This window comes from Cygnus atratus, chromosome 10 (assembly GCF_013377495.2).
Source record: "Cygnus atratus isolate AKBS03 ecotype Queensland, Australia chromosome 10, CAtr_DNAZoo_HiC_assembly, whole genome shotgun sequence".
NCBI lineage: Eukaryota > Metazoa > Chordata > Aves > Anseriformes > Anatidae > Cygnus > Cygnus atratus.
Window position 1 is genome coordinate 18,421,516 of NC_066371.1, and position 13,997 is coordinate 18,435,512.

Sequence of the window (13,997 nt, forward strand, 5' to 3'; positions counted from 1 at the left end):
GCGTGTGACTACTTGTCTTGCTAAATATTGAAAAACTCAGAACTTCTTTAGTTGTAGTTAACCCTAGCAGTTGTGCCTGAGTTACCAAAGATTGCATCCAGCTTTTTAAAGCATTGCACTTACTGTAAGTTGTAGGAGAATGTGAATACCTACATGTTACTGGTGCACCCTTTTCCAGCTTGATATAGTAATACATTCTGGGATCCTTACAAATGCATTTGAGAATACTTCATGCTGTTTTTTAGGTAGCTGACATTGTATTTTCTTGTCTTTGCATATTGTTATGCAATTTGATGGAGTTGTATGGCTTAAGCACGACATCGTGGCCTTGCCAGATAAACGTATGAATGTTGCTCTTGAGCCTTTAGTTAACAGTTCCAGCTTTCCTCTCTTCAGCGTTTTTTCAGATACAAGCAAATGGTTCACAAGTGATAAACACAACTCTGTTGTAGTGGAATGTGAAATACTGTCATGGGGGAGATTCTCTCTTCTTTCCTTTAGTGAGGCCAGAAAACCTGTTCTCTCAAACACTATTTTTTCTGTATTCTGTGTTTGTTGCTTAATGTGGTGTTTGGTATAAGCACAGATGTTTGCTAATTGCTCATTTTTGTATGTTTGTACAAGTAAAGCTATACAATAAAGCAGGTTACTATTTTATCTACACTAGCAAATTTTCAAGTTGACTGCGCTCCAATGCATACTTAAACTTCGTCCATTCACCTGTGTATTAAATGTTGTTTTGGTATAGGTCCTGGGCTACATCCATTCAAATGGCCTGTTTTTATGACAGGAATAAAAATACTTATCTAGGTTTGTAGGCACAAAAGAGTTACATGCTTTTAGTGTTAATGATTTATTTTATTTCAGGGAAACAAGAAATATCATTTAGGAACTCTCCATGAGAGACTGTAGAGAGTATTTCTTCTGTAATGTTCTGCATTATGACAAAATGGTGGTACTTTTAAAGTGCCTTTTAAAGACTTTGAAAAGCTCAGTGCAGAGAAGATAGTCTAAAATTATATAAGTGCAAGCACCATTATGTTCACATATGCTTCTTTGAAATTCTTTTCTGCAGAAGTTATTTATGTGGAACATCATTAAATAATGCCAGAGAAATTCTGAAGGTTTGTGCCCATCTGATTGAAATGTATACATAAATCTAACGACACAATTTTACTGTGGTCTGAGACCAGAGCCTTGCCATTTCTAGGTTATGTTGTTCACTTCCTGAAGCAGTGTTGCAACACTTTGTAAAAAGCAAATTCAGTGCTGCAGCTGGAGTACTCCTGGTTAGGAAGATGAATACGCATTTGGAGAAAGTAGGGTGGAATATTACTGCTGCGGGAGGATGGCTTGGTCAGCACTGCTGAGCTCCTCTGAGGCGCTGCCAGGGCGCTCTGCGGATGTCCCCGTGATGCGCTGTCACCGTGGCCTCTCTTGTCAAGGGCTGTCCCACTGTTAATTTTGCAGATGCCCAACGGAATAAAAATAGCTGTAAGCTTTTAGGTAAATGTGACATATAATTCTATTAAAATAGTTTCTACTTCAGGTAGTGTCTGCTGATTTAAAAAAAAAGTCCAATGGTGGTTTTAAGCTGTCAGGTTCACCATGCCGTTTGAGCTGTTTCAGTGGTTAGTTTGAAAATATTAGTTATATAGTTATTTTCAAACTAAACACTGAAACAGGTCAAATGTCACGGTGAATTCACTGTTAAACTTTGAGCCCTGTTTCTAGCCTGATGTTCTAATTTCTACTTCCAGCCTTTTGTTAACGAGTTTCTCTTTATGTAGATTTGACAAGCTGTGATCTTGTCATTCCTTAAATTCCTCTTTATTAAATGGATTCAGCTCCTCTTAAGATATATTATCCTATCCTTTATTTGCATTGTTTTTGTTTCTGTTTTTTGTTTGTTTGTTTGTTTGTTTTTGTTTTTCTGATTTTTCTGCAGCTGATCCTTCTTGATTTGTAGACATTGATACTGAAGTACTGTAGCTCGTCTAAACATGGAAGTAAATAAATCTTTGTCCTTAAATGATATTCCCTATTTTAACAAAAGATCATGTTAGCACTTTGCTGTGATGCTGTACATGAGGGATCACAATTCCCAAATTATTAGCTACCTTGAACCAAGTCCTCAACCTCATCTTTTTTTCTCAATGCATGATGTTGCATTTGGTTGGCACTCCGTGTAACCCACTGCTCTTTGCATTTATGACTTCTCTCTTGCTCCCCACTGTGTATCCTTTGCAGATGTTAACATTGCAATGTACATGTTGTCTCCCAGATCATTCATGATTTCACAGCACAGCACCTTACTGTTACTTTCCTTTTCTTAATCTAAAGCCCCCTGCTACAATTTGTTACTAACTTGTATAACCCTCTATGTGTGGTGCATGCCTTTTCCCCAAATCGCTTTGTGGTTCGTGAAAAGTTCTCTCAGCAGTTCTTGGTGGCCGTTCCTTGTATCGCTCAGAGGGGCAAGTGACTCACCCTAACCTGGTGTCAGCGTAGGCTAACAAGTGGCGATGTCTCACACTGGCCTCTCCCTGCTGGTGCAGGAGGAAGAGAGGGCCAGCAGTGAAGGTATATTGCAGGCAGTAATGTGCCTTTTCTAAAGCTGTCTGGGAACGTCATGTCCAGTCAGCACTGACAGTGTGAAGCCGTCTTGCTAAAGTGCTTTGGCGGGAGCAAGAGGGACATGGAAATGTCCCTGTGCACTTCTGCTGTCTTTAATTTGCATGTTTGTGGCTGGGGTGAATTTCACCCTACAGAAGTGACAGCACATCGTAATTGCAAAACCGTGACTTTGCTAGGGCTATTGTGTGCTTTAATAAGGAACCCCACTCATGGAACAAGGTGCTAGGTAAAGAGCCAAGCAGCCTTTAGTGTCTTCAGCAGATAACCTCTAATACCTTGTTCAGATGTGGAGCAAGGTGTGTCTAGAATTGAACTGCCAACAGCAGTGTGAGTATTAGAAGGCCTTCAGAGATCTCCCATCTCACCAGCCCAGCTTGAGCAGACCAGATGGGAGTACAGCATGAAGTGTTGTTCTTGGAGTCTTGTAAAAAAAATCATGTCAAGGAGAAAGTGGTATGCCTGAGTCACTGCAACAATTTTTGTATGAGGTTGGGGGCACAAGAAGAGACAAGAGAAATATATCCTCTTTAAAGCTGTTGCGTAAAATCCAGTGTATTGAATGTCAGTAGTAAAACTGGAAGACAAGCTCTGGAAATTTCTTAGCATTTTAGTCAGAAATCTGTAGAGCTGTGAGAGAGATCAGACAGGGGTGAGTATGAATGTTCAAAAAGCATCCTTTATTTCAATTTCATGTAGATCCTTTTTTTCTTTTTAATTTTTCACTCTAGGAAATTCAACAATATTTAAAATTATTTTTATTGGTTGCTTTCTCATTACCTGTCTATCTGTAGACATATTCACTGGGGGGTACATTCGGTGGCTGGCCTATATAAGCACAGTGATTCTGCGGGTGGGAAACTCCAGGAAGAGAGAGCCGAATTTGTCTGCACACGGGTGTGACCCTACCAAGGCCACAAAATCACCGAACTTATTTTTGAAAGGAAATTAAATCAAACTTGCCTATTGGAGGAACAAGATTTTGTGTCCTGGGATCTATTTGTAGCATGCTTACCATTACAACTAGTGTTGCTAGTGCCTGTACTTTTTCCGTGGTAGAATGGTTTGATGTTTCTGTTCAAGCTCATGGTAGTGAAGAGCTCAATGTAGCTTTTGGTTTTTGGAGGTGTGCCTCCACAACAGAGGGCCCCTGGTGGTGTACCGACGTAGGTTTATTTGGTAGACCACCTTTTTTGAGAATTTCAGAGCCCATGCTACTAAAATAAATGTAACTATTGCTGCAGCAATTAAAATTAAGTCTCTCCAAAAGAACTCAAGACATTTGATTGGGAGAGACTTCTTGCAGGTCCCCAGCTCATTCCCAGTCAGCTGCTTCAAGGGCTTCATCCTCACAGGAGCAGGAGTTGCACATCTGATGTTTGCAAGAGAGGGTTCAGAGACATCTTCTAACCAGAATTTTAGATACAGAATATGACAGTCACAGTTCCAAGGATTGTCAAATATTTTTACTTCCTCCACACTGAGCAGGCTGTCCAAGGCCCCAGGAGGAACCGTGGTCAGGCTGTTATTCTGCAGATAAAGCCTCTTGGTGTTAACGGGCAAGGCAGGCACTTCCTTCAGCTTCCTTGAACTGCAGTCTATCTGCAAACCCTTCGTTTCTCCCAGTGACTTACAATTGCAGGAAGGAGGACACACCTCAGTTTGGGTCATGTGGAACAGCAATGATATGGCAAATCCTGCAGCAGTGATGAATTCTGCCTTGTTCATGCTTCAGCTACCAAGAGAATAAGAATAGTAATCTGATAAGTATGATTCCTTAATTAGATAGTGTCTAAATGCAGAACTAGAACACAACTATTTCTTTTTCAGTACTGTAAGTGCAACTGGGAGAGAGCACAGAGGTCAGTTTTTGCCTCTAGTTCATTGCTTTTCCTTCATCATTGTACAGAATTTATTGTTATTCAAAGTTCTGGAACAGAATGTCACCAGGAGATGGTGGTGATAACTAGGTTAGTTTTAGGCAAAGATTTTGATTCAGTTTCTATATCTTCATGACTCTAATGTTAAAATTGTGTGTCAAAGATTTCAAAACTGAGTTTAAAAGACTGAATAATTGTAAACCTCTAAAAATCGTCTTTCTGGGCAGATGAAGATTCTAAACAGGAAGTAGGAATTTTTATGTTGTAAAAATTGTGGGTTTTGTTTCTTTGTTTTCTCATCCCCTGCCTTGTACCCTCATGCACTTCTGAGAAAGCACAATTTAGATCTGGATGCATAGAGAACTGGAAATTTTGCATATCCGTTACTGCTTGTCTGTTAGGGATTAAATAACCATGCTTTGGGATTGAAGGTAATTATCCCTTTTGCTCTGTCATTCCCAGTTATACAGAGTAGCTCTCACTAGACTTTCACTGTAGTGCCTTCCATTTTGCAGTTTTAAATCTCTAGAACTATTCCCCTCCTATATTTCCTACTACTTCTCTGCATCTAAAAATGCATACCAGGCCTTGGGACTGCATTGAAATTTTAAACACAAACTCTCTTGCTCAGATTGAGTAAATCATGTTTGTGGAACCATCTTTCTTTGATTTTAATACATAACATAATGAAAAAAAAAAGTATTACAATTCATTTGAATAAGTATATTAAGGCAAAAATATCTGTTTATATTGCCCTGGGTACTACTCTGCAGGTACTGTAAAATGTGTTTAGTTTTTATATCACTACACCCATAAAGAAGCCTCGCTTTATCTGAAGAAGGTGAATGCAGTTGTATATTTTTTTTGTAGGCACAAATGAGAAGAACATTGAATATGATTTAAAATTAGACAGGACAAAGCCTTAGAAATAGTGGACAGATATAATAGGCCTATTAACAACAACAAAATAAGAGTTTTTTTCATATATAAGGTGATAAGGTAAATCCAGAGTTTAATTTTATTTATTTAGAATGGAATTTTGAAAAAAAAAAAATCAAATGATTGTTTTCAAGTGTAAAGAGATTTTAGAATTCAAAAAAAAAAAGGTTTTCTTATTAAAAAATAAGCTGGGACTTTTTTCTCAAGGAAGTTTCATTTAATTAAGACTAAAATTGTGTGGGGAAAAATGGACTGATTTTGTTTTAAATTAATTTACTTCAATTTGATTACAAGGACTATGTAATTAGCTTCCTAAAGTTGGACATCTTTAGATTCTTATTCTAAATACTAAATTTCTATATTTTAAGTGGGATTAATGCTACATAAAATTACAGACTTCATCACAAAGTAGCTGAAATATTAATCTTAACAAGCTCCCATGTCTTTGTTAGCAAGTAGTTGGTCTGAAGATCTTTGGTCTGAACCTACATACTTGTATAATATTTTCCAAGAGATCTATTAGAGCTGTTCTTTTTAAATAGACATTTTAAAAGGATAGACTGTAGGACTGACTGAAAAATTAGCAATATCTATATAAAGAAAAGACCACTTCTGATTTAACAGACAGGCAGGAAGAAATTCCAAATCAAATAAAATTAACAGCTGTGGCAAAAATGCAGAAAGGAATTGCTGGTGAGAGTCAGGCCTGACTCCTGACTGCCACTTACCCTTCTTTTTCCCCTCTTGCTTCCTTTCCCTCTGCGTGGTGAAGTGCTGGAGTACATAGTGCAACCAGAGCTGACTTTATAGAGTCAGTAAGGAAATGGGTTAAAGACAACAATCTTTTTCCTACGCATAATAGGAAACCATGCCCAGTGGAAGATGTGTCAAGTGGTTGACATGTGTCAGGGAATATAGTGCTTGAGGCATTTTTATATTTTCTACAGACAAGAGGAAATGCTTTTCAGTTATTTTTATTGCTAATATACTTTTCCTATTAAACCTGACAATTTAAAAGCCTAAAATAATTCACCTGAAATCTGACAAATTTCTTCCTCAGCTGTAGTAATCTACATACAAATTTAAGAGTTAGCTTCAAATTCAACTCCGGGAACACACAAGCCTAACAAAGATACCAGGGAGCTAAAAATAGCCCATAAAATAGAGTTCGTAGTTTTGTTTTAGTCACAGCTACTTGTGTTTGATGAAGGATCCATGTGCATGGATCAGTGGGTCAATTCCTATTTTGGTTCCTTTGGTGTTTGTTTTTTTTTGTGTGTGTGTTTTGTTTTGCAAAAATATTATTTTTGCAATGTTGTAGCTTGGTCTGGGGTGTAGAAATGAGTTCCCAAATAGTCAGGGAAGGTGCGCTGGGAAGACTTGCCGTCATGGTTAGAATAGCACAGCCTAGAGGACGGGGAAGTCCTTGGCTCCCTATATACCATGTCTCCCCAGTTAGGAGAGATGTGTCTAGCTCAAAAAAGGACTATCACCTTGCAAATTTCTTAGCTCTCATGTTGCTGGAGAATATCAGCAACGTGACATGTCAGAACATAAGGCACTCAGTGTATGTTTGGGTGGAAAGCCAGTAATTCAGGAAGATACAAAGCTATAATTTTGTTTTTACCTCTATTATTACATATGTGAAAATTTGGTAGAGAATTGAAATACATTTTTCCTTAGCTTTAGCTACAAACATGAACACTAGAATTAATATAGCAGTTGACTTTTGGAAACCCAGCGTGCCGTGGATCTGATGTTTAATTCAGGACAGCTCTTGTTTAATATGTTGTTTTGGAGACAGGCTTTGAGCTGTGCTCTGCATTTTGAAATGAAACCCAGGTGAGTTTTGTATGTTGTAGATGTACTGTACAGCCCTGCTTCTGAACTGTTGTTTCTTTATAACATGCTGTTCTTGAAGGTAGAGTAATGTTTGACATTTAAGATTATTTGGATAGTAATTGCTATTGTTTAATTCTTATTTATATTTAAAATATTTTTCTTCATTAAGTCCAAATAATTTACCAGTATCCTGAAGTTTGTTAGGAGCTTCCTTAAGAAAATGACTTGCTGTGTATCTCTGCTCTTCAGCACTTTAAAAGTTATTTTAAACACTGCTGTGAAGGCAAAAATACTTAAAACCCCTTTTGAATTTCACTTTTTTTCCCTATAAGATGAGGAAAGTAATTTTTCTCTTGTTAAATGAGCAACCCATCTGCCTGTCAGATGCTCAACAGTTGGACCTGTGAGTGGACTGCTAATAATGGGAAGATCCTTCTGTCTTAGGGATTGTTTCCTACAAGAGTTGGTGGGATGTATGTGGAATAACCAGTTTATCATTTGTCTGTCTTTATGACTTTGAAACACGTTCAGCAGAGATTAGAGATTTCAGGTGACAAATGTTGATTATAGCGGTGATGCATTCAGTTAACAAGAGGTCAGATTAAAATGTTCTAAAAAAGGAAAATAAAGGGTTTGCTCTTGAGGTATTTGGTTTCAAGTTGCTTTTAGAGGAAAGAGAAAGACCAAATATTTGAAGTGAGGTAATTGCTTATTGACTAAAAGGTAAATCGTGTGTGTGAATGTATGTATTGCTTGGATGGTTCTCTTTCACAGAAAGATCTATTGATGAGATTGTGAATTTTTTTTCTTTCTTTAACACCAAACACGCTTTAAAAAACTAAAGCATGCCACTAGACCATAGATTTCATAAATGCCTGTCTTTATCCATGCTTGTTTCCTGTATCACACTATCAATGACACAAAGTAAGGAATGCTGCCACGGAACACAAAACTTGCTGTTACACAGTGGAATCAAATGCTGCATCTGATAGCATCAAAACAGATGCAACATAATTGGAATCCTTTGGAACCCCTACTCAGGTTCTGTGCTGGGGGGGATTTTTACGAAGGTGGTCCCGTGTTCCTCTGGGTGCTGCATTACACATGGTTGGAGAAGTAGCTGGTCACGTTGAGTCTCTTACTTTTGATGAGGACTGAGAGCCTTTCTTCCACTCAAAGGGCTGTAAATGTGTGCAGTGAATATCTGGCAGAAGCAAAGCTCAAAATACAAGGCATTAACATTTATCATTTAGGGCTATAGCTTTTTGTAGGCCAAATGACAGTTCTTCTTTTAAGAGGATTTATTAAGAGCTGATTAGGAAAACAAAGTTATAATCTGCTATAATCTTGTTACAATATATTATAATCTGAAAACGTATTTTTCACAGAGTGAATGTATTTGAACTTTCTGTGAATGAAAAAGGCTGTCAGGCTCCTCAGCTGTGAGGTATTTCTGATCATTCTTGTTTCCCAAACCAAACCTCATTACCTTGCTTCCTGAAAGTACATTTCTCTGGAGTAGCTTTCTTTTGAGGCCTTGACGTTTCCCGTCCGTTACGTGACTGCTGCTTCTGACTGCTTCTACAGGGAGAAAAAAAGTTGGAGAGGGGGGATTCCTGGCTTGCTTGCAGTTACAGATACAAGCTGCAAGTTAAAGCTAAATGTGCAGATCAAATGCCTTGTCTACTAAGAGAAAATTCAGGCAGAATATGCTATTATCTTTTATAAAAGGTTTTAAGGAGTTATAGTCATTCATTGTTGTGAATGACCTATTCTTGACATAGAAAGAAAAAAATCCTTTTCAAGACCTATTCCCATTTCCAATGCTGACAAAACTTGCTCATCACTGTCAGAGATCAAAAGTGCTTCTCATCTGAATTCTATCACAATGATTAAATCTGTTCTTTTGTACTTTCAAATAGGTTGCTGACAACACTAATCAGAATATTTCTTTATAAATTGATGAGAGTCACTGGAAATTCATGAATTATGCAAATAAGCAAAAAGAACAAAAGAAAGGATATTAATCATGAAATTCAATCACACATCATGGAATATCACCTGTAGAAATTAAAGAAATTCTGTGGCTTCTCTCACATCTCGAGTAATTTTAGCCCCCGGGGCCAAAGTACTCCTGCCTTCTACTGCACCCTAGAGGGCTAAGCTATTGAAGTCATTATAGTATTTATACATAGGAGGACTCTAAATTTCATCCTGTACATATTCTGCTTCTTGTATTGTTTCCAATGGCATACTTACGGTGGTTTTACCTGATTTAATTTTGCCTGCGTCAAACCAAATATCCCATTTCCTCAGAAGATTATTACATGGGCAGATAAACTCTTGTCATTTAGGAAATTCTCCTAAATTGTACTCCACCGATTTTATCAAATATTTTTTCAAATACTTTTTCCTCTGCCTGCCCTCTCATTAAGAGCCTCTCTCCTCGCTGTTTTCACTGTGCAAAATGGTACAAACTTGCTGTGTAATCCTCAGCTATTGCTTATCTTTCCACTAGGTGTCATTCAAGTTATTTTCTTTGTTAAATGTGGAGCATACACTGTCTGAAACAGCCTTTGTGTATAGTTTACCAATTCAAAATAATTATCAGATAGGCTGAAGTACTCTTTTAAAGTACTATTTTTTTCCATAACATACAGGTTTAACAGGCATACAAAATGTGTGAATTATGTAATGTGTCTAAATCAGGTAGCTAATCGCATATTTGTGTTTTATGGAACTCCTAGGGCCATGAGCCTGTTAAAGAAAATAAATATTCATAGAGGGTACAAACTGTCCTCAAGAATATGTTGCTATCAGTTATGCTAAGTTGCAACAATGGTAGAGTGTACATGGGGAAGCTTTTAGAGAGAGAATCTCTTAAGAGCATCATTTTTAAAAGACACACCGTCAAGGCAGTATTTCCCGCAACAGGATTGTGCCTTGGCAGTTCCCTGCACTCCCAGTTCAGTTAATTAGCTCTGAACATGCACCAGGGAACCCAGTAATCCTCACAGCAGTCAGTACATTCAGTGTTTCTTTCCTGTATTTCATTAACTGAGTGTAGCTGCATTGATGGGAAGTGCTGGGCTTGGTAAAATGAAGTCAGCTATGTCCCTCTCTGCCTTGCTTCCTTTGTTGAATTAAATATTTTGCTCCAATTAAAAATAATCAGTTTTCTAGCTCTTTATCCACAGACACAGCTATTGAAAACGCAATAGTGTGCTTCAGTCAAACTGTTAAAACACAAGGCTGCATTTATGGAATGTTTTATTTAGGATCAGGATTAAGCTTTCAGAGCAAATCTCACAATCTCCCCCATTTTCCAGGCATGCTTTTTAGAGGAAAACAAATTGCAATATGAGCTCTGGAAACACATCTGATTTGTTCCAGGAAGTTCAGTACTGGGGACCAGTCCAAAATAACACCGCCTCTCCAGGTATGCGTGGTTGGGTGATATGAACATGGCCAGCGTGACAGCCAAAGCCCTATCCATAATTGAGCCTTGCTTGAATGCCAGGCAGTTTCCTGGTAAAAATGCAGTCAAGCCTGCTAAAGATATCAAGTGTTTTTCCCAGGTTACTGGATAGTAGCTGTGGCAAGGTTGTAAAATGTATGAGATCAAGCAGCATGCTGAGCGCTGCAGTGCTGTCCTTGTTTAAGAAGCTTGGTAATAAACAAAATCAGTCTTCAGCCCCATTATCTAAGGTCCTGCTATTTTCTGCCTGAAGAGCTGGAAATGTTGAAGGCAGGGCATTGAACTTTACGGTCACACTGAACAGTTGTTCTTGGAAAGATCAATTAGAAATTAATTAGTGTCTGATGCAAAAGACTGTATTGGAAAAGCTCAAGTGATGACTTTCCCCTGGTAGTTCACTGTAGAGTTTAAGTCAGTTGCTAACTGATTAGATGGTTAGTTTTTGCATTGCCCTTTATAAAGCTATGATTTTATAGGTTTTTTTGAAATACATCAGTCAATTCTGGATACATTTTCAATGATGAATTATTTTTCCAGATGTGAGCAGCTAGAGTCACATTGTTCCTTCCATACTAATTTTGTATTTACACACTGTGTTGCTCAAACTTGCACATTTGCCCAGTTAAGTTCTCTGTGCCATGGTGAACTGCAGAAAGTTCTGCCCAGACTTCAGATCACACTGAGAGCCACAGAAAGTCGCCACAAGTCACATTGAGTTCTGCTGACTTTGGGCTGAATTTCCACTGCAAAGCAGGTGGATTTTCAGGAACAGTATGCAAGATGACATTGTTGTCAATCCCAGTATTCCAATTCTTGCATTGCATCCCCAAAGCATGATATTTACATTTTAAAGCAATATTATATGTTGAATCTTTATTTAATTTTTTTTTAAATGGATTTGGTGTTTTTGAGCCATTAAATGTCACACTTCCCAAGTTCTGCTCATGGACACTGAAGTTATTAGTAATAAAATCAGAGATTCACCTATTATTACCTTATGCCAAGTGTTAGTTTTGGAAGGAAATCTTTTCTATAGCGTGACCTGTGATAAAATCACAAGAGCTGAAAATTCTGCTGTGCTAATCCGATTACTTCTTATCATTGAATTCTAATATACTAACAGTTTGAAAGTCTGTTTTATCAAGCTGGCAGAAGAATTAATGATACAGCCACATATACTGGCGGAAAAACAAGCAATGTTCCTCTAAGGAGGATTGTAAATTCATTTAAAGATGCTCTCTCTTCCCACATAATCTAATTTTTTCTGTGCCCTCATTTACTCCCTCTAGCTCACAGCATCAGTGATTGTACAGTAGTGAAACTTCCTACATTTAATGAAGCTAGTTGGAGGTTATTTATAATTAATTTTCACATCAGTTTTGATGAATCTTGGTGGTTTGATATTGTCCTGCAATGACACTCATGGTGTCGTTCTCTCCCTGCCGAGAGGCACAAAACATCCAGCAGTATCTCAGCCCCTAGTAGGAAGAAACAGAATTTGGAATGAGAGAAAAGCTCTCTCCTCTTAAGTCAACAGCTCATCCTGATTACGCCTCTGAAACACATCAGTATTTGTCTCATACCTTGCCTGGCTGCTTTCTGCACACCTGGCCACAGCAGCTTTAGAACACAATATAAAGAACGTTGTTCAGGTTTTATGACTACAAAAAATCATTTTCTCTCATTTTTTTAATTTCTTTTTCTTAGAGAATCCAATTATTTTTCCTTTTCTTCCTCTTTGAACTCAGTGGCATTTCTGATAAATCCCTATCAATGAGACGCAATGCACAGTAACGAGAACCCTTTTCCAAAATGCATGGCAAGTTAAATGTCTATATACTACCTCCAGTTTAATTGCTATTGCTAGATCGCTATGGTTCAACAGAGCTCTATTACAAATCTTAGCTTTTGCTCATTTTGCAGTTCTAGCAGTTGGGAAAAATGTATAAAAATTCCATCAACTCTTTCTTAATCTTGCTCTGAACATTAGTAGGTTGAAAAAGAGTATTTCATTTTTGTGAATAAAACTGTGCCTGAAGGGCTTAACTGGGTAGACAGAATGGAGAGAGCCTCACCTGTGGGGCTTGCGGGCACTGCCTGAGATTAGTCATACATCTGGTGTCAAAGAAAAGGTGGGAGGCAGTAATTCCACCCCTCCACAGCCAGGTGCTTGATAATAAAACATTAGATACGTAGATGGAAAAGGAAACAATGACATTGGTACTCAAGCTAGTGAATTCACACCCCAAGGCTTGGTTGTAAAAAGCAGTGCCCGTGAGAGCTCTGTAACCTAAGCATTTTCTTGAGCTTAATGGTGTGTGCCAACATCTGGCTGAAAGAGGGGTTTCTGGAAGAGAAAAAAAACCTAACTGCTAGGGCTAGAACCTAAGGCTTGAGTGGCCAGGACTTTACCATTTCTATATATGAAAGTGGTTCAGTAAATAGGTGTATTATTTTCAGTGAAAAAAATCTCTTTGAGAAAAATGTGAATTTGTTAATTTCCGGAGTTCCAGAATTCCATTTTTTTTTCCTGACTTGTCAAGTAGGGCCATCAAAACCCTATGCTTGAAAATACTTGTTCAGGAAGCTTCTTGCTTTGACTGTGATTAATGGTGCGGATAAAAGAACGCACAGAGCAGTCAGCAATTTGACTTGGGGCAAAGTTCCCAGCGGTCTTATATTGAAGACCTGAGGAAAGAAGCACAGGCACTAATTCTCAATTCAGTGAAGACTGAGATTTTCTCAGCCTTCAGGATATTGGATATAACTAATAAACAGTGCAGGTGTCACCTAATTTGGGGGCTTCTATTATTTCTAGGGAAGTCTGTAAACTGAAATTCAGTACCTGTCTTTTTTGCTCAGAGTCAGCACGTAAAGTAGCCTCTTGAAGAGGGTGAAAATACTTGTGACTTTGAACAAAGGTTCTGGAGATTCATCTTTGAGAGGTTTTAAAGGTCTCATGCGGGTGCTAGCATGATGTGAATTTTCATGAGTACAGAGCTGCTAACAGCATTTTTTTTTTTACATGGACAAGCCCCAAGGGCAGGATGCTTAAAATACAATGAAAAGTCTGGGTGCTACTTCATGCAGTATAAAGATAACAGCAACATCGTTGCACGACCACTGCAGAAAATCAGATGAGTGTGTAGAACTGCTGGCATGCTCTGGTTGTGGCAAAAGTTTACGTGGTCATCTCTGGCGATGTGAAAGAGGGCCCTCAGATG

The 13,997-nt window shown here is 38.2% G+C and overlaps 1 protein-coding gene across 1 annotated transcript; it reads right to left on the reverse strand.

The window, feature by feature from the left end:
* Window positions 1–3,735: 3,735 nt before the first annotated feature.
* GP9 (glycoprotein IX platelet) lies at window positions 3,736–6,277 on the reverse strand. The gene is made up of 2 exons (XM_050712812.1): window positions 6,182–6,277; window positions 3,736–4,369 (listed from the first exon to the last, which is right to left on the reverse strand). The coding sequence occupies exon 2, from the start codon at window positions 4,360–4,362 to the stop codon at window positions 3,736–3,738; it is 627 nt and encodes a 208-aa protein (XP_050568769.1). The 5' UTR covers window positions 4,363–4,369; window positions 6,182–6,277.
* Window positions 6,278–13,997: the final 7,720 nt, after the last annotated feature.